The sequence below is a fragment of the Euleptes europaea genome, chromosome 11 (assembly GCF_029931775.1).
Source record: "Euleptes europaea isolate rEulEur1 chromosome 11, rEulEur1.hap1, whole genome shotgun sequence".
NCBI lineage: Eukaryota > Metazoa > Chordata > Lepidosauria > Squamata > Sphaerodactylidae > Euleptes > Euleptes europaea.
This window is the reverse complement of record NC_079322.1, coordinates 42977938-43001056: the sequence shown is the minus strand read 5'-3', so window position 1 is coordinate 43001056 and position 23119 is coordinate 42977938. Positions and strand designations below refer to the sequence as shown.

The 23119-nt window shown below is 39.2% G+C and overlaps 1 protein-coding gene across 2 annotated transcripts; it reads right to left on the bottom strand.

Moving 5' to 3' along the window:
• Window positions 1–2930: 2930 nt before the first annotated feature.
• HYCC1 (hyccin PI4KA lipid kinase complex subunit 1) lies at window positions 2931–22614 on the bottom strand. 2 transcript variants are annotated; one of them, XM_056857317.1, is made up of 11 exons: window positions 22533–22595; window positions 20978–21079; window positions 18914–19093; window positions 17535–17615; window positions 15812–15927; window positions 15484–15579; window positions 13517–13633; window positions 11382–11469; window positions 9299–9458; window positions 4466–4761; window positions 3509–3619 (listed from the first exon to the last, which is right to left on the bottom strand). In XM_056857317.1, exons 1-10 carry the CDS (start codon window positions 22581–22583, stop codon window positions 4493–4495), a joined length of 1260 nt encoding a protein of 419 aa, XP_056713295.1. In that variant the 5' UTR covers window positions 22584–22595; the 3' UTR covers window positions 3509–3619; window positions 4466–4492. The 2 variants fall into 2 exon arrangements, with proteins under 2 accessions (XP_056713294.1, XP_056713295.1); XM_056857316.1 differs by lacking the exon at window positions 4466–4761 and having other exon boundaries at window positions 2931–3619; window positions 22533–22614.
• Window positions 22615–23119: the final 505 nt, after the last annotated feature.

The following is a 23119-nucleotide window of genomic DNA, read 5'->3' as shown; positions in this document are numbered from 1 at the left end:
CAAATGTAATGAGTCACTGACCAAACCACCTACAGTTGAAAATAACAAAACAAAGTGTTGCTATTTTGTAACTTAACAGAAGACTACACCCACCCACAGCAGCATTCCCTTCAAATCAACGTTTTAAAAGTGGTGTTCACCTAATACCTAACTTTATTATCTAGCCATTTTAAAGCCAAGTTGTCAATTGTCTATTGAGTCTATAAGGTTTTACACTTTATTGCTAATCATAATTACCTACAAAATCAAAGTTTGCTATTACATTCCAGAGCCATGACCTCATTTGGAATTCTCCATTAAACTGTAAAATTGTGAGAGTGCGCAGCACAATACTCGAGTAGAAACTCTTGCCTCTGCTGCAGACTCAGTACATATGCTTCAGAAGTCTAAGGTCCCAAATCTTATCCCCATGATCAGGACCACAGCGGGTCTTTTGAGAAAGCTGGCACAGTGCTAAAAATCCAAACACCTTAAATTCCCTATGTTAATCCAAGTTCATATATTGGAAAAATATATACTCATGTAATACATGAAATTTAAATTTCAATGGAATCAGATTTATGAGAACGGTATATACTATACAAAATCGGTATCCTATATAGATAGGTTTATACACCTGATACTTAGCAAGCTTAGACCACCCTTATGGATTACCAAATTTCATCCCCCGATAAAAAGCTGGTTTTGATCAAAATGGGTTGGGACCATCTGCCAGGCTGTTTGTATTGAGAGCTGATGCAGATGCAATTTTTTTACTCTTTTTTAATATCTACAGAACTCTTTTTTTATAATCAGGATGTATGCCTAAATAAGAAAAATGACATATATCCTATTGAAACATTACTTTCAAGTGACAAGCTTGCTTTAAACTTATGCAGATACATGTAGTTCTAGCATTTGTTGCTACATATGAAATAGAATTAGAAAGAAGTTTACTAGAATATTAAGAGAGCACTTACTGTTTTTATTGAAACAAAAGCACTATCTATAGCTCAAGAAATACAGCACTGTAAACTTTTTTTAAAAGTCACTTCATTCTCATGGCATTTTTGATGGTTAACTATAGGAAGAAGTTTTAATCTCTTTCATTTACCATGGCTGTATATTCCTGTATAATGTTCTATCTATAGAATGCTAGTAAAATATCTAAATATATAGAAAACTGTAAGTGTTTTAGTTTGTTAGAGTACATTTAATATTGTTAAAAGTAGTAAATAAATGATATCAGCAGATTAAACAAACAGATATTAAAATTTAGGCTCCAAGCATTTTAAGTTCAGATCTTTTCTGAAAAGTTTCTATTTCACACACACACTATTAGAGAACAGCTACTAGTTTTGGTTAGAGCACATACACCTCTGGAAATGCACTCAAGGACTTCGAATCCAAGTCAGAATTTCTAATACTCACGAAGTGTGGAATTTTTACCAGCTATGTTGCCCTTATATTTTCAAGGTTTTCAGTTGCCTGCTTTATACTTCAAGCCAACAAAAACCATACTCAACTATACCTCTGTGCAATTTTTTGAAACATAGCTTCAAGAGAATGCAGGTTAATGTGAGCTTGTGTTATAAGGTGGTTTAGTTGGAAAACCAACATAATTACCAAGAGGAAACAAAAGTAGACACACTGCTGTATTATTTTAGGTGAAGACATTTTTATTTGAGAAGGCCTTTTAATTAGAATTTTACCCCTGGTTTTAAAGTGTTGGTCTAAAAGCTGAACGTTTTAATACTTTAAATTGTACTGTAACAATTATGGTTACACATGTCTTTTGTGAGCAGCTTTGGGCATTTATGCTATGGAAAAGCAACATATAATTCTAAAAATAAACTGGTTTTTTGCATTGGCTGTTGGCTGTGTTGGTGGGCTTTAAGAGTGAATTTGCTACTTACAGTAAATTTACCTATATTGTAAATATTGATATTGTGTAATCAGTAGCCCTATGCTGATGTTTGAAATATACATTTAATGCGGAGTCAAGGATATGGCATTCTACCTCATGTGTGCATTTAAATTCATCTTTACATAGGGGCATATGTGAGGACAGTCTAATGCACACACAACCAATTTGTGTGACATCACCATCAGTGTGTACAGATCACAAATTAGACCTACACGAATTGGGGTGTAAATGAATAAGGTCCTATGCAAATTTGAAACCCAACATGCGAACACAATGTTCACTTGCTATATGCTTCTGGTCAATGTAGGGCTAAGTGTCTAAAAGGTGACACAGCCTCATTTCTTCCTCCACATTTTGAAAAATGCTCATTGTAGGCACCTATACAAGTCAAAAAATTTACCTGAATTCTTGTAGCAAGAATACTGTAACTCAATTAATCCAACCCAGCATTTTGTCTGTGCATATAAGGAACTTTTTTAAAAGTTCGTTTTTATCTCACACCCACCCTGATTGGACCTTAAACTGCTTTTTAAAAAAGCATAAACAACCCCTTCTAGCTCAGTGAGAGCAAAAAAGGAAAGTAATGGTTGCTATATATACGGATCTGACACATTAATTCTAGATTGTGCCAATGATAAGTTCCTCAAAACGCATGGCTAAAGTATGCACAAGCAATAAAATCCATATTAAAGATGGCATTGGTTTATCCCCTGCTTAAGTCTGACATGTATCAGCTCTCCAGTACAAGCCCAACTGTAATACTATTATGAATTTCATTCCTTGAGTCAAGAGTCCTACAGACTCCTATATTTAGATTAACATAATTACTGCAATGCATATATAGAATTTCTGTAAAATCAGCGCTAGCGTGTCCTATGAAACATGTAACACAACCTGGTCATCTTAACTGTACAAAGTTTTTGAAATGTCTGCTAGCAATTAGTACTGACAAAACCCCTTAATATATAAAGGCAAAAAGTCCTCACCCTATTCTGTTTAAACTTATTGCAATTCTTTAAAAACTTGCAGTTTAGACACAGCTTTCAAACAAGGGAAACCTTTCAAGACAGCTCAAGAGAAATATTTAGAAAAGGGATAATAAATGGTAGTAAAATCAACTGAATCCTTTTTTATATACTGAGAAATTATTGAAGTTCTGTTAGTCTGCTGACAGTGTTATGCTGATGCTAGGTGGTCGCTGCTGATTTGGCTGCTTGCTTGGAAGAGGAAGTTCTGTCCTTTCCCCTCCAAAAATCAAGTTCTCCTCTTGCAAGCTACATACAGAAAACCTGTTTGCTTCTGTACCACTGTGGTTATTTGGGACCACACTGCCACTGACCTGTTCGAAGGATTTACTAAAAAGAGTAGTGCTGGTTCTGGCCAAACTATGGCTGCCTGGTTTAGGCAGGGACTGGCTACTAGTCAGGGTCAGTCTCTTTAAAGACAGAAGCTCTAGATTCTCACTCATTGCTCTCTGGCTTTGTTTACGAGACAAGTGTTCTTTGTAGGATTCACCAACAGCTTCTTTTTCTTTCACCCCAACTTTGCTTCCTCCAGACCTTCGCTGACTCTTGCCTGTCAGAGGCTTGTTAGTGGTGTTGCTGCTGTTCGATAAAGCAGAATGACTTGTGGCAGAAGTAGCCCTAGAGTAAAAACCTTCATCAATTTCAGATACTTCTATCAATTCTTCTTCTGGAATTCCTAGTTCATTACCTGCATGGAGAATGAAGACAGTCACTATATGATTTTTCATAACAGCATTTTCAAATCAACTTAAGTTTATACTGTTAGAGGATGGCATTTCCCAGGACAAAGCAAACTAAGGAACAAAGAACTTACCTATAAGTATCAAATTGAGAGAAACTGTATGCAATGATTCATATTATTGATTACATTTTCTAAACCAAGAAGCATGCTTATAATCTCATTTTGTAGTGATTTTGGGAAAAAATAGTTATTCATGCAAAAGGTTAGAAAGAAGTTAGACATATTACAGAAAGCTAGAGAACATGAACCCAAGGATGTGCAAAGACATCTAAACGCTACCTGTACAGAAAACCAATCATGAAGCTAGATGCCAGGGACACCACCTGCAAGCCGCTTCATTTAAAAAAGCCCAACCATACTAATTTTTCAAGGACTGAAAGGTCACATTCTGCAGTTCGGAGTTTAGTGATATGACAAGGCTAGAAACCTAACACACTGGATTGCCAACATTTCCAGCAACATGATGGAAGATATTAAAATGAATTGAAGTGGGTGATTGTAAATTGTAAAGCATTTTTAAAAAGAAACGTATAAAATGAAGTATTCTAAGCCAACCCAAATTGAGTAGGAGCTTAGCACCGTCTGCCACTTTGAAGTCTCAGTGTGGTTTCCCCAGGTTAAAAAAAACAAAACTTAATTGCTACAGACATGCTATCAGTGTGCTCATCACAAAGATCTTTTCTAAGTTCTATGTGCAAATCATGCAATATGTTTTACTAATTGGTAACATGCAAATATATGATTATGTACTGCAATCTCCAAACATGCAGCAGTGACCCTTTCAATCAATACCTTTTAGTGTAGCTACAAAGTGCTGTGTTAAAACTGCACTCTGCCAGGCGAACTTATTCCATCCTCCATAATTTTTCTTACAGATTTTTGCCTCCTGATCTCTGGCATGCCTTTGCAGTCAATTCTAGGATCTGTTGGCGTTTCCTGTACACCCTGTATATACTGAGCATCACTGTCTGCTGGTGCTCGGCTTTTTTCCCCATTACCGGTTCTCTCTGCAGCCACATTTGTGACACTAATCTCGGGTATGACAAAGTTGCCCGATTCAGTAGTGTCACTAGCATTATCTGGTTGTTCTAGAATTGAAGATGGATAAGAAAAAAAAAGATGGCTGAAACAAAAACATGGAGGTAAACAAAAAAGACAAAACTAGAAGACTGAATGTTATGAAGTCTATGTTTTCTCTTACCTGTCATTAACAGTATTTAGCAATATTAGTAAAGAGATAAATTACTTTTACAAATTGAAGGCTCTCTGCTGAACAACCAATTTCAGCAGAAAATCAGAACTGGGGATTTAAGCCATCACTTTCTATAGTACTGGAGCTGAACAACTACATATTTTCAGTTTCAAGTTCTCTTCTAATGACTATCTAAAACAGCATAATATTTTGTGTATATTACACAAAAGATATTGAAAACTGGCTCATCCATTCCATGTTTTTATAGTATTTCTGCATTAATGTTAAGATTAATATTTATTCCAGCTCTTTTTGCACAGGCTCCTTGCCCCAGCCTTCTCTACCCCTTCTAGCTATCTTTCCTCAACCATGCCAGTAGCTGCCACATAGTATAAGTCTCCGTTGTGTCATACTTCAGTTCCTAGGATTCTTGGGACTTCATTCCTATTTGCCAGTATTATCTTCATTTTTAAATTTCTTCTTCCCTTTTTCCCCTCACCTATTTCTTTATGAAATTACATATGCCCAACTGCACAAAAACTTAGTTCACAGTGCACAATTTTTGACACTGCACAAATGTTAGAATAAACCACTAATCTTGTTATACACTGGTAATTTATCCCATGGACATACCATACCCATAGTTTTGCTATCTTTATTAAGACACAGAAAACTATACACACACTATAATATTTCCAGTAAGAACTTAATGTGTAACATTAGCTAAATCAGTGCACATTCTCCTAACATTCTACTTTTGTGTTCCATATGCTCCGAATGTAGTGCAGGGAGGAAGGCAGGAGCCCCTCCTCCACCCACACCATAGTTCTGATCCAAAACAGGCCCCTACTGTAGGAGTTACCTCTGGGGACTTGCAGTTGCAATATTGCTGCTGGTCCCCATTGGCTATCTGCAACAGGAAAAACATGTAGCTTGGCCCTCAGGCTATACTGCATATAAGTTTCCATATAACTTTTATCCAATAAATTTGTATTAAGAAAGTGCTTTACTACAGATGTACAATAGGATGCAGTATATACATTATTATCAGATTATCTGAATGTTCTAAACAATGCCACCCAAAAGGAATTGCAACATTTCTTATTACACAAAGTTATCATCAAAATTATGTTTCAGATAATAGTGTTAAATCACAACTATCTTTTAACTCTAGTGACAAATGAAACCCCTTGGGCTTCATACCACACAATTTGTATCATAACCACAATGGCTCAATGGAATAGCACCCATTTCAAAGTATGCATCTCTCTCTTTCACGTTGCCCTCCATTTAAACGTCTGGTTTGATCTACCTTAATTACTAAGTGTGTACCTATTTAAGTCCATGACAATGGACATTAAATTCATTACTGTACTTCATATTATCCAAATGAACTCTATGGACAGAAACAGAGTATTTGAAAGACACTGGGATGAATCAAAACTAAATGTTAAATGCAATTTTCCTGCCTCCCCCACCCACTGCAGCTCGGTGATCTCCAGGAAATGGTGCTTCTGGGGGAAAGGGGACCTGAGGAATGACATAAAGGATCTGCAGCTGGAATGGGGTATATCTGGAAATTGCCAGTTTAGTGTGCCTCCAACCCATTCTTTCTGCAGTAATATATTCCAGATGGAAAAATCAAAGAGCTCTGAAATGTCCTCTCAAATCCTGAAATGGTGGTCCTGCTACACTTATGATTTACCAGCTAAGATAATTGCCTGTGAGTTATGAAAGTATGTTTTCTAGAGTAGAAACATCTGGAGCTACATTCCATCTTTCTGCTTAAACTAGAAATCTCTCTCATTTAATGGCATAGTTTGGTACAGGCTGTTCCTTGGCATTGATACTCTGAATATTAGGACATCAGTTTCCATGCCAACACTACAGGTATAGGCAGTGCAGGTTTGTGTGAAAAAACTTGCCTACTCTACTGTGTGAGGAAGTCAGCTGCAGCAGTAGTTGGGGTCATTTAGTTCCACAGATTAGTTGCATCAGGAGAACTTGAAGCCATTTAGATGCTGCCAACATATATACAGTATCATTAACTGAAGATCTACAGAATGTAGTAACCAAGGGAAAGGTGTGGCGGATGTTCTGATCACACAACAGTGAAGGCCTTCCCAGCCCTTTCTGGGTCCAGGTTTGCTTTAAAACACAACATTTGGGCAGTTCTTGTTCATCATAATAAGCAGGCTGATGTTTGGAATCCCAATCCTTCTTTGTAACAGTACCATTAAACTTTTCCTCATGACCCAAGGTAGTGCTGGCTTTCTCCCCATTGGATCACAACATCATAACATCTTCTTGAATTGAATGGTCACTGCTTACTAGCTACTTAGGAGTCTGCAGCAATACTTGCATACCTGGCAAATCATCTCTCTTCATAACAAAAGTAACTTTTCATCTTTATTGGAGACAGATGCTTTTTACTAATACTACCAAGCCTCTTGCCTTACTGTTATCTGCTGCAGCAAGCACTTGATCTAACCAATGACTCGTGTACTTCAGCACCTGTACCATCAAGTATGAATCCTGCAACATTAAAGAATTATTTCTGAAATGAATGCAAAGTATTTATTTTTTTCTGGACTATTAACACCTTTACAACTACATAAAAGGGAAGAAATTCGAATTGATAAGAAGAAAACATAGTAACCTGTGCCTTTGGCTTCTGCAAATCACTCAATCTGGGTAATACTATAACCTTCCTTGATTATCTCTCTCAAAGACAGTAAGGCAGAAGAAACTACTGGCCAAAAAACAGCCTAAAAGTGTTTAATTTTTTTGAAATCATTCAACTAGAACATATTCAGGAGTTGGTAATATGGCCAAATTCATTACAACAGACCCCCTTATTTACAGCAACTAGACTAGGGATTAGCCTTTATTCTACAAAACTGTAAGCTGAAATACTTTACAGAGTTACTAGATAGGAGGCACAAATCATTAACTACTAGGCCAACTAGTATATCTCCACAGTCAGAAATAACAGTTTCATGAAGAGAATAAGTCAATATATTCTATTTAAAAAGAGACGTGTGAAATGTCTGGAGAAAAATCCAAGGCTTTCCTGGAACGTCATTGCACTATTTCCAATTTTAACCTGGGCTGGACTTATAACAGGATGCATAGCCATTTAGACAATAAACCATCATAAATTAGATTACTTGTTATTTTCTTTCGTACAAAGTAAACCTTAGATCACACAATGGAGGAAGAGAAAGTATGCTCAGGATCCATTTGAACAAGCAAAAGTGATGGCTCCATCACTTCATGGGAGCTCTTGCATAAGAACATATAATATGAGCACTAAGTTTATCAAGAATTTTTTTCCTAACTGATCTTTTGCAGAACATCTACAAGAAAATGGAAGCAAAATTTATTACACTTTTATAATATTCTTTATTTTCATGAAGATGTTAAAGGTTCTAGGCAAAAATAGTTATCCTCATAAAATTTTGTTTAAAGATGAATAGATTTTATTGTGACAAAGCTTTCCTTAGCTACAATTCATTTTAATCCCTATTCACAAAGTGGGGAGAACACTAGCCTACTTTACAGGACTTCTGTAAGGAGTACAAGCAAGCATATGTGAAGTGCTCTGAACACAGGAATCAACATAGAAACATGAAACAGCAGCTATTATTAATCAGTCAGAGTCACTTGTCCATGAGAACTTATGACAAAATGAAGTTTTTTAGTAAAAATACATATAACCGGCAAGTACAGTTAACTTAAGACAATGGCTTATTATGTGGCTATGCACCCTTTATATTTCTGAGTCCCTTACAAGTCCTATGAATAATACTTAGCATAAGGTGTCGCAACATTTTTGTGTTTTATTTTAATAAACTAACATGGCTGCCCTTTTTTAGGAACAAACATAACCCACAGAAGCCCAGTGGCACCTTAAAGACTAACATTAATTCCACAATGAGCTTTTGTGAGTCAAAGCTCACTTCCTCAGACGCAATGAAAGGAAAATTAATAAACGTTGTTAGTCTTTAAGCAGCCGCTGGGCTTTTATTTTGCTATAACAGACTACCATAGACTAACATGGCTATCTTAATGGAATCACCTTTGGGAACGAATTTATATTGCTATTCTGGGAAGTTAATATTGTGCCTCTTAACAAAACAGTAGAAAAAACTTGAAGAATCCAGCTCTGAGCAACTAAAAAGACAGTCAGCTTGTAATATATTATGCCTGGGAACAGTGAACAATAAACATTAGGTGGTTACTTACATGCAGGTGTATGGACTGTTAGCATTAAAGAAAACTGAGTATCTTAGCAGTTCACAGTTCAATAGATAACTTGGTGACATTCTGGTTGTACCACACGTTAAATAGATCCCATATTAAGTACTCAAAGGGCCTGAAAATCATAGCCTTTAGAATTAAATTGTAATTTAAATCAGTGCACCACTTACCATGCCTTTTCCATCTATGTCCTCGAATAGACATACTAGTCACTGCATTTCTTGATATTCTAGATGCAGTAGGTGTAATTTCAACCTGAATGCATTTTGTTCCTTCTTTACTAGATTTTATGGCACCTTGAGGTAATGATGCTTTTATTGCATTAGCAACCTGGGGGGTGTAGACAGAATTTCAAACACAACACCAGATTTTATGTTAAACATTATTTACTATATGTTAAAACATGCATTACTGTGTAACATCAAAACCAAAATTTAGAAGTTTTCACAAAGGTGGAAGGTAAGCAGTGGGGTTCCTTAAGAATCTGTATAAGGAACAGTGCTATTTACCGTATTTTTCGCTCCATAAGACGCACTTTTTTCCTCCTCAAACGTGAGGGGAAATGTCGGTGCGTCTTATGGAGCGAATGTGCGCACAGAGCCGGCTGGGCGCGCTAGGAGGCGGGCGGGGAAAGCCGCCTCGCGCCGTTCCAGCGCGCCCAGTCGGCTCTGTGCGCCGGCTTAGCCCGCTCTGAGCGCCTGCCTGCCTCCAGCTGGGAAGCGGGGGGGGGGAGCACAGAGCTGCTTGGCACGCCCGCCCGCCCACCTCCCAGCCTGCTCTGAGCACCCGCCCGCCTCCCAGCCCGAGCTCCCGCCCGCCTCCCAGCCGGCTCTGAGCACCTGCCCTCCTCCCAGCTGGGAAGGGGGGGTGCAAAGAGCTGGCTTGGCACCCGCCTCCCAGCCCGCTCTGAGCGCCTGCCCTCCTCCCAGCTGGGAAGGGGTGGGTGCAAAGAGCCGGCTTGGCACCCGCCTCCCAGCCCGCTCTGAGCGCCTGCCCTCCTCCCAGTTGGGAAGGGGGGGTGCAAAGAGCCGGCTTGGCGCGGGCACCCGCCTCCCAGCCGGCTCTGAGCGCCTGCCTGCCTCCAGCTGGGAAGCGGGGGGGGGGAGCACAGAGCCGGCTCGGAGCGCCCGCCCGCCTCCCAGCCCGCTCGGAGCGCCTGCCCTCCTCCCAGCTGGAAAGTGGGGGGGGAGCACAGAGCCGGCTTGGCGCGCCCGCCCGCCTCCCAGCCCTCTCTGAGCGCCCGCCCACCTCCCAGCTGGGAAGGGGGTGTGTGCAAAGAGCCAGCTTGGCGAGCTCTGTGCGCCCGCCCGCCTCCCAGGGCATTTACTCCATAGGACAAGTTTTTAGAGGAGGAAAACAAGATTTTTTCTTGTTTTCCTCCTCTAAAAACTAGGTGCGCCTTATGGAAAGGTGCGTCCTATGGAGCAAAAAATACGGTAATTTTTTCATAAATAAATCTGGAAACGGGTAAGCAGTGAATTGGCGGATGATACCAAATTATTCAGGATGGCAAAACCAAAGGAGATTTGTAAAGAGCATGGGTTCCTGATGTTATTCCTATAATTATTCAGAGACTTGGAGGCAACGATGTAGTATTACCCTTTCCCACAGTACACACTATTCCTGGTATTTACTCAAACATTTGCGGATTTACACTGTACTTACAGCAGAACCCTGGAAAAGCAAAACTAATTCACAGAAACTCAATATGCCGCAACTAATGTGCAATGGTAGGACTTTCAGAGTGACTGCTGGGTAATTCACAAGAGTAACATCACTCCTCCTGCCCCAGATGCCTGGAGCAATTTTGCAACTCTTCAATGCTTTATAGAAGACAATGAGTCCAGTCAGTGCAGCATAGTCCTTAAAGTGTCAAACTCTAATCTGGAAGACCCCAAGTTTGAATCTCTACTCCGCCATGGAGGCTTGGGAGGTGACTTTGGGCCTTTAAGAAACGTTAACAGGGAGAACTTTTTGCAGAAGGTCATGCTACATTTGAAAAAGAGGTTATTAGCCCGTTTCCAAGCCTAATCAGCAACAAGAAACATGGTGTTTCAATGGTGTCACCAAAATCTATGAATTATCTCCTCCTTAAGGCACACTACCTCTTTCTTTCTGAAAAACAAATGACTTGTTAATTGTGCTTTTTAATATTTGAGTTTGACAATTATATGCATGGAACTGACGCATTAGGCCTTTGTTTTATTTACTACTTCTCTCAGTTTTTAGAACAATTTGACCCCAGACACCTACCAATAGTGGTTCTGGATACAGCTCCAGTTGTGCTCTGTATAAAATGTCATCCATTGCTTTTCGAGCCAGGTCCCATTCTCCATTATAACTTGAAAGTAAATATATATATATATCAAAATTGATTAACTGCAAAAAATCATGATTATTGCTTCATCACTTCAGGCAAACAATTTATTCATCAATGGGTCAATTCCGGTCAATCAGATAACATTATACATGCATGAGATAATGCATTTAATAAAATTTAAAAGCTATACGTTTCTGGTTTGAAATTTAAGAAGATACCTCATCCTTTCTTACTCTATCAAAGTTAACTATAGACAGATTTATCAATAAGAAAGGCAGAGTAACAAAAATGTAGAATTGATCCTCTATGTTCTGGAACATGAAAATAATTGTTTCTCCAAGTTAAGGACAAGTGATTTTTGCCTTGCCCAGTAGTATATAATCAGTTTTGATTCAGCATAGGCAGCTGTTGTATATAAAATATATATTCAATGCATAGTTATGCAAAACAGATGAAAGATAATTACAGCAGAGCAGCATAGTTGTTAAGGGCATAAACTGGTTCAAATCTTAGCCATGAACCCTGGGAAGCTTTAAGTTATTGTATTACAAGTCCGCCTGCAATGACCTTGCAAAATTTTCCTGCAAAGATTTATCACTACATACAAAATCCATCATACTAAAGAGTATATTTCATTACCCTCCACCAAACCTCACAAGAAACACCAATGATATTCTGTCACTTGGAAGATATGTAGACAGTTTGTTCCAGCAGAAAGTTACAGCAGACAATTTAGACAGATGTTCCCTTCATACACAAGCAACAGGAAACCCTGATTCACTGTCCCTTCCCCTCCCTCTGCTGGAAGAACCAGGAATCTTGCAATTCCCCGTTCGCCCCCATAGCTGCAGTGCCCTGACACATGGGTTTGGATCCAGACTGGTGTTTCACCCATGCTGCACCATTTTCCCACTCGCCCTCTCCTGCGTCAGGTCAAACTTACCCCCAAATCCCTGTTCTTGAGAAAAAGAGAACCCCCAGGAACAGGATTACAGGAGGCATTTCAGTCTGTCCAGGGGGAGAATCCTTGGCAAAAGTCTTTGAGCCCACAGTCTGGATCCAAGCCATGAACTATTATATCTCCCGATGGGCAAAATAAAATTTGCCTAGAAGATAGAGCAGGTGGGAAAGGGAAATATTTGCCCAGTACTCACAACAATGTCACGGAAGGTATATACTACTGCTGTCCCTTTCTCATAAACCTATGCTCATTCACTGCTCATCCATCGATATACACACTGTATTTACACATAATCTGTTCTCATTATGAGAATGCTCATTCCTAATCACAGGGGGAAAACCAGTGTTTATAGAGCTTATAGGCTCTATAACCATATGCAGCCATAAGGATCTTTTGTTATATACACATCTAAATAAAATTTTCAGGGTTCAATGTAACTAGCAACTATGTTTGATCATTTAGCGTTTAAAGTTTACCATCCTCCTCTGCAAAACAGCCTCATAACGCTATTTGCCTCTTGAGGGTAGAAATACAGGCCCTATATCTATCAAACACTGCAGCCCTGTATATTCATTTCAGGAAGGGAAAACTGCAAGGGCTTGAACATAGCAGAAAGAAGAGAGGGCAATTTCCCCAATCATATGAACAAGTTGTTTAAAAGAAAAAAACACACGTTCTCTACAGTATCAGAGGAGTATGCCTATTATATTAGGTGCTGTGGAGCACAGGCAACATAATGCTGCTGCAGTCGCCTTGCTTGTGGGCTGGTTGGCCACGGTGTGAACAGACCGCTGGACTTGATTGGCCTTTATCTGATCTAGCATGGCTTTTCTTATGTTCTTATGAGCTTCATACACACAACACCAGAATCTAGTCTGATTAAGCCCTAAGAATGTGTCATTTAGAGGGAGCAACATTACTGCCAGCAGCTGAGATTAATTATCCTTTGCAGAAACATATATGTACACCTCCAGTTCCTGGACAGGGATGATCAACATTATAGCTGAAACACACATTTGTAAATGGTACATCTGTATAACATGCCATCCATCCCAGAAATGGACCATTATATTTGTGTGTACACCACACACACATTCCTGAACTTACAAAGCATAATAAATTCCAGTTAGCATTTGCACCATGAACTCAGAAGAAATTGGAATCCTGCTATTTATGCCTCTGTATTTCCTCACTTGTTGCCGAGGATACCCACAAACACATATCCTGAAAAACCAAAATCAGCATCAGTATTGTTAATTTTATGTGGCACAAGAGTAAGCATACTGCACACTTAAAAGCATAAACAGAGAAATCCCCAAATTGCTCTTTAGGCTAAACGATCAAACTGACTGTGTACCTAATTAGTAGGTGCATCTAAAGATCAGCACATTCATCTCAAAGTTGTCTCATACAAACTGAAATATTTTATCTACTTTGTATTAGATAACCAAGTGTTAAGCTGTTTCCAGCTGGATTTTGTAAGTCTGCTCTAAATACAGCATTTTTGTCAAGCAGTTAATAAATCAGCTGGGTGTTTAGACTGATGAAGGATAATCAAGTATTTAACCTCAATACCAGCAGTCATCTTTCTAATCACCATTCATTCATAGCAATGGAATTTAGACTATTTTGGAATACATAGCAACAGGCTATGTGGGAAAAGGAGATGGGGTATAGGAGGCAGACTTATGCCTAAGCGATATCAGTATCAAGCATCAAGTACTAATTGTTACTAACAGATGGTAGATTTAGCTTTCAGGAAGTCACATTTTTTTCAACTAGACAATCAAAGCTACATAAACTAGAGAAATTTTGTATAAAAAAATAGTATCCATAGGTCACAAAGAGCAGGAACAAAAGTTCAGCATTTTGTAGTGTCCCAGTCTTCTGGGGAAGCATCTGCTGTAAGGAACGCCCACAAGGAGACCTGTCCATCCAGAGTAATTACTTTTTTACAAATTCATGGGATGATTGTTTTTACAGGATTCGTTTTTAGAGAATAGCTTGAACAAAGCAAATTACACCCAACTCTTTCTGAGCCATCCAGGTGGTATCAAAGGTTCTCAATGCCATGAGACTCAACAGTTTTGTGTCCCATGAGGGGCACACACTGATTACAATGGAACCAGGCTGCTAAGCTACCACTCTTGTTCATTCTTTTGATGTAACAAACACATTTCCTGATACTGAGGGAAACCACCAAGTAGCCTACCTCTAGCCTAAGGAGCCTTTCTCCAATGGAAATGCACAGAAAAAGGGTACCTTTCCATGTAATGTAAAATCATCACCCTCTGATACAATGATTTTCACAGTGGTTCAGATACAAAATGGACCACAGTTGCACCAGGGAGACAAGCGCACATTTGGGAAATTTGGTTCATTCAAATGGAAGATCTTTCAGCTTAGTCTCTGAAGGAAGCATTGCTCCGGAGGAAGGCAGACTGTATTACTAGCCTAGCAACTAGCCACTTCCCTCAGAACCACTATCCTTAGATTTCAGCTTCTTATGCTGTGGAGCACCCTTGTCTGTTGTAGCTGAAGCCAATGCTGAAGGGCATCCGCTGGATGAAAAGTCTAACACTTGAGGCAGACACAAGCCCACCTGTCACAATGTGCCTTCCTGCCGAGATTCTATAACTTGGGGATTAAAAGCCATCAGATCTTGCACCTGTCTATACTACATTCTCCTCCCAAGCAAAAACCACAAAGTGAATGGTCATCAGACTTAGTGAACTGGCTGCCAAACAGAAAAGATTTTTAAAAAAATCCTAACAGAACCATCCACAAACAAAGACATACAAGAAAATCATTCTTTTCAACATAAGCCAACTTTGAAAATGCTTGATGAAACTTTCTACCAACTCTCCCAACTTAATGGATAATGGTGTTAGAAAATGGGAGTGGGTGCTCGTTGCATCTTAAGAGGAGAAATTTATGCAACAAAAATACACCAATGTGCTTGAATCTGCTGCCCAATTCCATGCATATTTACTTGTATGTTTTTTGATAAACTTTACTCCCATAGAATTGCTGCCTTTACGATTCTTAATATCTTTCAGTCAAAAGAAAGTTACCTTGAGCAGATCTGACATAATGACTGAAGAGAAATTGCAGGCATATAACTTAAGGCAGCATTGTATCGCAACAAAAGCAATGTCAATACTTCAAACCTGTAAAAAAAAAGCTAATTTAAGTACACAAAAGGCTTGATTCTTGCAAGCAAAATACATATGCACATTATGTTTAGAAAAATCATCTATCAGCCTTTATCATAACATTATCAACGGATCTCTAACCATGCTATTTGAAGGTACTTATAAAGGACAGCTCATCACAAGTGCATGAAGTGTTTTGTTTCATGTTTTAATTCTTTTGTTTTCAAAACTGCATTGTGCATTTTACCTGTTTTGTGCTGTCAACATCTCTCTCTGCAAATGAGGTCCACTATACACAACCTTGGATAACCCATGCTGAGATAAAGCACCCTCAGTAAGAGCCATTGAGCCAATACTGGAAGGCTAAAAGAGAGAGAGAGATGATATTTGAATAGTCTACTGAAGACTGAAAATAAAAAAACTCGTCTTAAAAAAAAGACAAAGGAAATGAAATACAAGTTACAAATAATTCACCAATCTGTATTACTTTAGGTACACTAGACTGCCAAATACATTGGAAAGTACATATTTATATTATAGTGCTATGCAGAAGACACAAAAGCCATTAAAATATGGTGCATTAAGACTTATTTTAGAATGCATCGAGACATACTTCCCCTGAAATATGAACCTTTCCCTGGTTGCACTGTTCCACCTGAACGTACTTGGGAAGAAGGCCATATTTCTCCCAGAAGGAATTAACTTCTAATCTTCGAGTACCACTGGGAAAAACAGGATGGGCAAAGGGAGCAGAGCACATGCAGGGGAAGGTTCACCTCCCCCTTTCTGCCCATTTATGCTGTGCTTTAAAACTGTCCCCATCCTCACTCAGCCACTTTATAGGGATTTAGAAGCAGATAAGATTCTGAACACAGATCTCCTATTATGCTTAGTTTAATCCCAGTACCTCAATCCTACATATTTATTAGAAAGTAAGTTGTTAGGAGATGCAGTCTACTTTTAAGAACTAGAAATTCTTATCATAACAGCATAGCTCTTCTTATGTTCTGATCAGACCAAAGGCCCATCAAGTCCAGCATTTTGGTCACCCAGTGGCCAACTAGATGCCTCTAGGAAGCCCACAAGCAAGATGACTGCAACAGTATCCTCCCACCCATGCTCCCCAGCAATTGATATAAAGAGGCATTACTGCCTTTGGTACTCGGAGGGAGTAGATATCTATCATGACTAGTAGCCATTGATATCCCACAGACATTCAGTTCTGATGCCATTTTAAACTTAAGTTAAAAATATTTTGGGCATTAGAGTGTTTAAGTATTCTCTACTTTGGAAAAAAATTCTTAAGATGATAGACAACTGCCCTTGATACTAAAAAGAACTCAAAACTACATTAAAGCGTCTCTGAAAAATTCATCTCAATGTAGTTAAAAAGGTAAAGGTCCCCTGGGCAAGCACCGGGTCATTCCTAAACCATGGGGTTACCTCACATCCCGATATTTACTAGGCAGACTTTGTTTACGGGGTGGTTTGCCAGCGCCTTCCCCAGTCATCTTCCCTTTACCCCCAGCAAGCTGGGTACTCATCTGACCGACCTCGGAAGGATGAAAGGCTGAGTCAACCTTGAGCCGGCTACCTGAAACCAACTTCTGCTGGAATCAAACTCAGGTCGTGAGCAGAGCTTGGACTGCAGTACTGCAGCTTACCACTCTGCGTTAACCCAATGCAAATCAATATTTTCATGTTATCTAACTCAGACACGTGTGAGTTACTTTTAGACTCTTTGGAGTCAGTTCACTATTTTGCAAAGCAGAGGTGCTCTGGGTTCAGCTGGGGCACTTCTGCCTCTGTGACAGAGGAACTAGTCTTTGCAGCTGTATCACCAGCATGATTTCTAGAATCAAAAGTGTGCTTTTATCACTAAGAGGATGAAATCTGAGCCAAATTACACTCACATGAGACATGCTACAATAACATTACATTCATCAATTAAAAACAGAAATTAAACTTACTTCATGATATACTGAAGGTTTAGATAAGGATGGAATTGTAAAACTTAATACCCTACTGTGCCCCTGTCTGTCAACTATTTCCTGTAAGATATAAGAGAAATACAAGTTACACTGCATTCAGTGCTCTAAGCTGTCTATACACAATTCCTATAATTTTCAAATGAACAGGTTATTCAAACATTTCTACAGACCTAGCTATGCATAGCACTACAAAATCATAACAAACTTATTTTTAAAGACAATCATTATAGAAGTCACTAAACGCAGACTGTCCCAGAGAGGTAGATTTATAGTTGGAAAAATAAAAATTATCCTGTAAAGTGTTCCTTTATAAAACCGAACCTTGCTATGGCTGGTCATTATAAGTGTCCACTGGTCGGGACTACAATAGGTAGATTTTACCCAATTAGATTCTGTATCAGTTTGTGCTCTGTTTAGTGCTGTGCCATAATAGTCTCTTGCATTACTTGGCTTCTGGAATTCTTTTTGGAATACATGTGGGTTTTTTCCCCTTTCCCTTTCCATACCATAACTCATTGAGGTGAATGTGGTAGAAGTCAGACACTTGCGCCTCCTCTCCCCGACCCTACAATCTCGTTTCAAGCATTATTCTTACAGACAGTTCACTTCAGAGCTAGAAAAATGGGGGGGGGGGGAATGCCTCAAACAAGAGTATGCTAAACTTGGGGAAAGGAGTAGGGTTTAGCTCCCCTCACATGCATGCTCCATTTTCGGGGGTGGGGGGGAGATAACTTACATTCTACACAAGAATGGATGGACATGTGAATCCCCACCCAGACACCTCTGTCATATCTAGATTGGTACCAGAAAAAAATGTGGTTTCTACAGTAAGAAGATCTTACATGTCTTTTAAACTGATTACATGAAGGAGACTGTAAACAGAGCCCCCCATCACCATAGCCCCTCTTCCCCAGATTCACTTTCCATTCAACACTGTACATTAGATACCAAGAGATTCTGGGGAAAGGTGAGGAAACATATTTGAGAGAATAGAACCCTAACTCCAACCCTGTTTCCCTCTGGAAATTAGACCATTTCCTTTGACATACTCCAAATAGTAGCTGTCCCTAATGCTACCATAACAATGTGGTGACAACAATACAAAGATGCAACACCAAGAAAGCTTAATGATCAAACAACCAGTAGTTAACTTTTTTAAACTAGCTGTCTTCACTTAAACCGCTGAAACAAAAGGTTAACTGGCTTCAGCAATTAATTGCCACAAGTACTTGTTAATAGTCAAGATTTTAAAGCTTCATTCCCAACAAAACTGTGAGTCAGAATAATTTCTGCTAATGTGAATGATTTGCACCTTATCCCCAGACAGACAAACTAATGTATCAGATGTGAATACAAACCAAATTGTAAACTCCTAGAAGAAGTGCTTCTATGCACCCACTGCTTTGTAGATCTTTGCTTGCAGAAACAGCAAGATAGCACCACATCAATTCTGGAAGAAACTGCAGTGTGAATTGTAGAAGCAGTTCCTCACCACTACGATAGAACTCAAACAGCTGATGACAGACTGGCTCCAGCAACTGAAACAGCAGCATTAAATGGTTATGTAAATACTGTAACATCTCAAAATACTACTATTGAAGGGGCAACATTGTTCCATTTTCAAAAGATATGAATGTTTATCAAGCAATCTCCTGCACTTAGTTTACCTCATTTGTTTTCCTAAGTCCAGCTTTCCCCCTACAATAAACACAGACAAGTTTTTCAATTTCTGCTTAACATGTAATTGGTGAAAAAGAAGAGTCATGACAAGTATGTAGTATTAACCCAAGCAGCGGAATTGGGGAGGAGGGGCATAATAATGGTTATGAAGGAGGAAGAGAGGCCACTGAAGCAAGGAGAAAGGAGAGGCACAAAGGGGGAATAATGATACAATTTCACCCGTAAAGTTCAGCAATAACTAACCAGGTAAAATAAACATAACAGATGAATGTAACTTTTTGTTGCCTCCACTTTTGCTACCTTATCAGATGGTCAAAATTTCCAGCTTCAACTGAAGGAGATTACAGATCTTTGTGATAACTGTGAGACAAATATCCTCTTTTTATTGAAAACCCCAATGAAAGAACAAGAAGAGAATGAAAAGACAATGGCCTTTTATGCATGGTCTGTTTCCGCTGGATCTGCTGCTCTCTAACTGCACAGTATTTGCAGTCGAATTCTCAAAACACGATGCACAGGGGCATTTTTCCCTGAAGAAATTCCAGGAGTACCTTGTGATCAATTATACACCCCCAGAGAATATGCGGAGTTCCTCCCCCAGAAAACACTGCTTTGTAATTGGCTGTAGTATATTTTTCTGAAATATGTCACCAGCCCCTACCAGGCCTGCAGTGGGATTCTTTCATTTGATCTTAGTGGCCATTTTACAGCCAAAGCAGAGAAGGGTCTGGAGAACACACACACACACTTGTTTCTAGCTATCTCAATGCAGGGGTCTTGCACTGGCAAACAAAAAAACTGTTCCATTGGCCGAGGTCTGAAACTGACTAACACTCTCTGTGAAACTGACCAAATAAGCAGCCTCATAGATTGTTTGTGACTATTTCAGCATCCTCTCCATAATCCTGTACTTGCAAACAAAAAAATCCTGTTGGATCAGTGGAGATATGAAACTAACGCTTGCTGTGAAACTGACCAAATAAGCAGCTTCATAGATCATTTGTGACTATTTCAGAGTCCTCTCCTGTACTCGCAAACAAAAAAAAGATGGCTTCTGAGGGGAGGGGTTAGATGAGAAGGAAAAACAAGCGGGAGAGAGAAGCGAGAATGGGTGTAGGGAAATAAACCCAAAGCAAGCCTATGCACAGGATTAGTGATCGAATTGGGCTCGACGCAGACCTTAACCTCGCAGTAAAACAGCATCCTGAAAAAGGGGGAGAGCGAGGTGATTTCTAAAGGTCAGAAAAATCATGCATAACTCCAATGACACCCCAAAGTAGTCCGGCAGTGATCGTGACGCAAACTACCCATGCATAAAAGGCCAAAGACTGCAACAGAGGGAAAAAACTAGTGAACTTTCTGGAACTCTGAAATACAAGAAACTTGCCTACCCATTTCAAAGCAGTCTGGTGAGTAGGGAAGACTATTCCCCTTTCAAACAAAAGCTCCAATCTAATTTGTCTGCTTTGCCCCGTGAACACCCAAGTAGAGTAGCATCAGCTGAGAGGAAGGATAATTTAAGATTAAATTTCCAGTGTCTGGGTCTATAAATTAAATGCATCACCCTCTTCATGGAAGGGGACTGAAGCAGGGTGCTATGAAGGCTTTTGTGTTCTTCATACTTCTCATCATGCTGTCTAATGCTTCACTCTCTTTATGATTTTGCTGTTTTATAAAACTTGTAGAATTTATTTTCATAACTTGCTGAAGCCCCCAGTGTAGTTCTGTACATATTTACCTACCTCACTCTGTGGATCCTGAATAACTTTGTATAAAGATGAAACCAGAGAACTCTTGTTTTTCAGATTTTTAGCATAGCTTGGTATGGATGCTTCTGGTGCTGTCTAACAGAAACATTTTACAGACATTAATCCAATATATAAATGTATTAAACCGTAGAAGAGTTTCCCTTCTACATAAGACAACTTAATCTGAGAAATACTGAATTCTGTTGGTGTCAAGAAAATAAACCTTATAAAAGTAATTCAATTTTAAAAGAACATTTAGCACCTTTGAAAATGATATTTCACTTTCGAGACACTATATCAAAGATAGATGGGGGAAATTTCCCCATTATACTAATTATTATTATTGGTCAAAATGCACCAAATTTCTACTGTTTATAATATATACATTAGACGATTCCAAACTAATCACCACATTAAGACCTCTTTTGTATTCCTATTTTTATATTTTTCCTGAAATCATATTGATTCAAAACAAAGCTAGAAATATTCTACTCCTTGTTTAAATTCTTGTGCCTTTGGAAAAAATAAAGGAAGGGATTTTTCCATGTAGACTGTTATTCTGACATCCATCCATCCTCAGTTCATTTCTTTCTCAACTTAAGTTGTGGGGAAGGGCTGCTTGCCATGTAAAAGGATCAAAGCAGAATTTCTAGCATCTCAACTTTAAAGGATCAGGAACTAGGTGATATGAAAGACCTTTACTTGAGACCCTGGAGAGAGCTGCCGGCCTAAGTAGATAATATTTACCTTGAAGGAACAATGCTCTGATTCAGTATAAGGCAGCTTCATGCGTTCATAATACAGGGGGAAATTGAAATTAAGGTGGGCTTGCTCTAAAACCCTCGTCTGTCTTTGGCTTGCTTCTTGCCACCAAGCAGAATCCCTGGATGCTACCTTGGGTGCCTTTGTGCTGCCTTCTCTTGGCAAAGCTTCATCACTAACAGCTTGGTCACCATTTGCTGACCACAATATGTGTGCTGATAATGGACAAGAGCCCTAACCTGAATAGCCCAGGCTAGCCTGATCTCATTAGATCTCAGAAGCTAAGCAGGGTCAACCCTGGCAAGTATTTGGATGGGAGACCTCCAAGGAATACCAGGGTTGTGATAAACATGCAAGCAATGGCAAGCCTTGAAAACCCTACGGGGTCGCCACAAGTCAGCTGTGACTTGGCAGCAAAAAAAGAAAACAAAGGGACAGGCAGCACATAGTACTACTCCCAGCAAAGCCAGTCTTAGGTGCCCTCACCCACCCAGCATTGTCTATTGTCAATGATACTGAAAGATCCAAAAAGACCCGGCAGAGATACATTTCCCATGTTTATCTCCCAGTGCAGATAATCATCCAGGGTGAAAAGACCTATAAAATCAGATAAAAAAACCAAATTCAAATGGATTTTATCCTTCACAACTCACGCACTGCATCAAGTTTTGACACAAATGAATCTCAGTGCAGTTACAGTACTATTTCAAGCAAAATGGAAATAAATATTGCATGCTATTACAAGAAATTACTAGGATTAAATATTTAAAGCAATACTGAAAATTACCTTGAATTCCGATAACCATTCTTCTACAATCCCTGTATCCACAGCCAACATCTTCCAACATTTGTTCTGCAGTTTCTAACCTTTAAATTTATAGGAAAAAAAAGCAAGTGCTTATTTTGAAATACATTTGTTCTCTGCAAAAAAAAACCTGCAGGCACTAACGAGTACATATCTACCCTAAGAGCAAGTACACTGTTTCTATTGCTGTGTATAACAATAAATGCTTCTTGCTTTAAATGGTGCATTAAAATAGCACTACAACTGTTCCAAGATGTATACTTTTAAGAGAGCCAACATTTGAATTATGCCCTGAAAGAAACTGACTGCTAGTGTAGTTCCTTGAATACTGGCAAGATTCGCTAGAAAGCAAACAGATGTAGTGGCCAGTATCTCCAACTAAGATGAAGGAAACTTGGGTTGAAATCCTCACCCAGCTATGAAGTTCATTGAGTGATCCTGGGCAGTTAACTCAGCCTATCCTACTTCACAGGGTGAGGTTAAAAGGGGAAAGGCAGCATGTATGCCATGTTAAACTTCCTGGAGAAGCTTAACATGGCATAGAAATATATATCTATATTTCCAAACTG

Coding starts and splice junctions, on each gene's coding strand:
- HYCC1 (XM_056857316.1), bottom strand. CDS start 22,583: ATGTTGGCTGTGGATACAGGGATTGTAGAAGAATGGTTATCGGAATTC. Junction 19,094..20,977: donor TTCAGGATCCACAGAGTGAG/GTAGGTAAATAT, acceptor CTGCTGTTTCAG/TTGCTGGAGCCAGTCTGTCA. Junction 15,580..15,811: donor ATGTTGACAGCACAAAACAG/GTAAAATGCACA, acceptor TTTTTTTTACAG/GTTTGAAGTATTGACATTGC.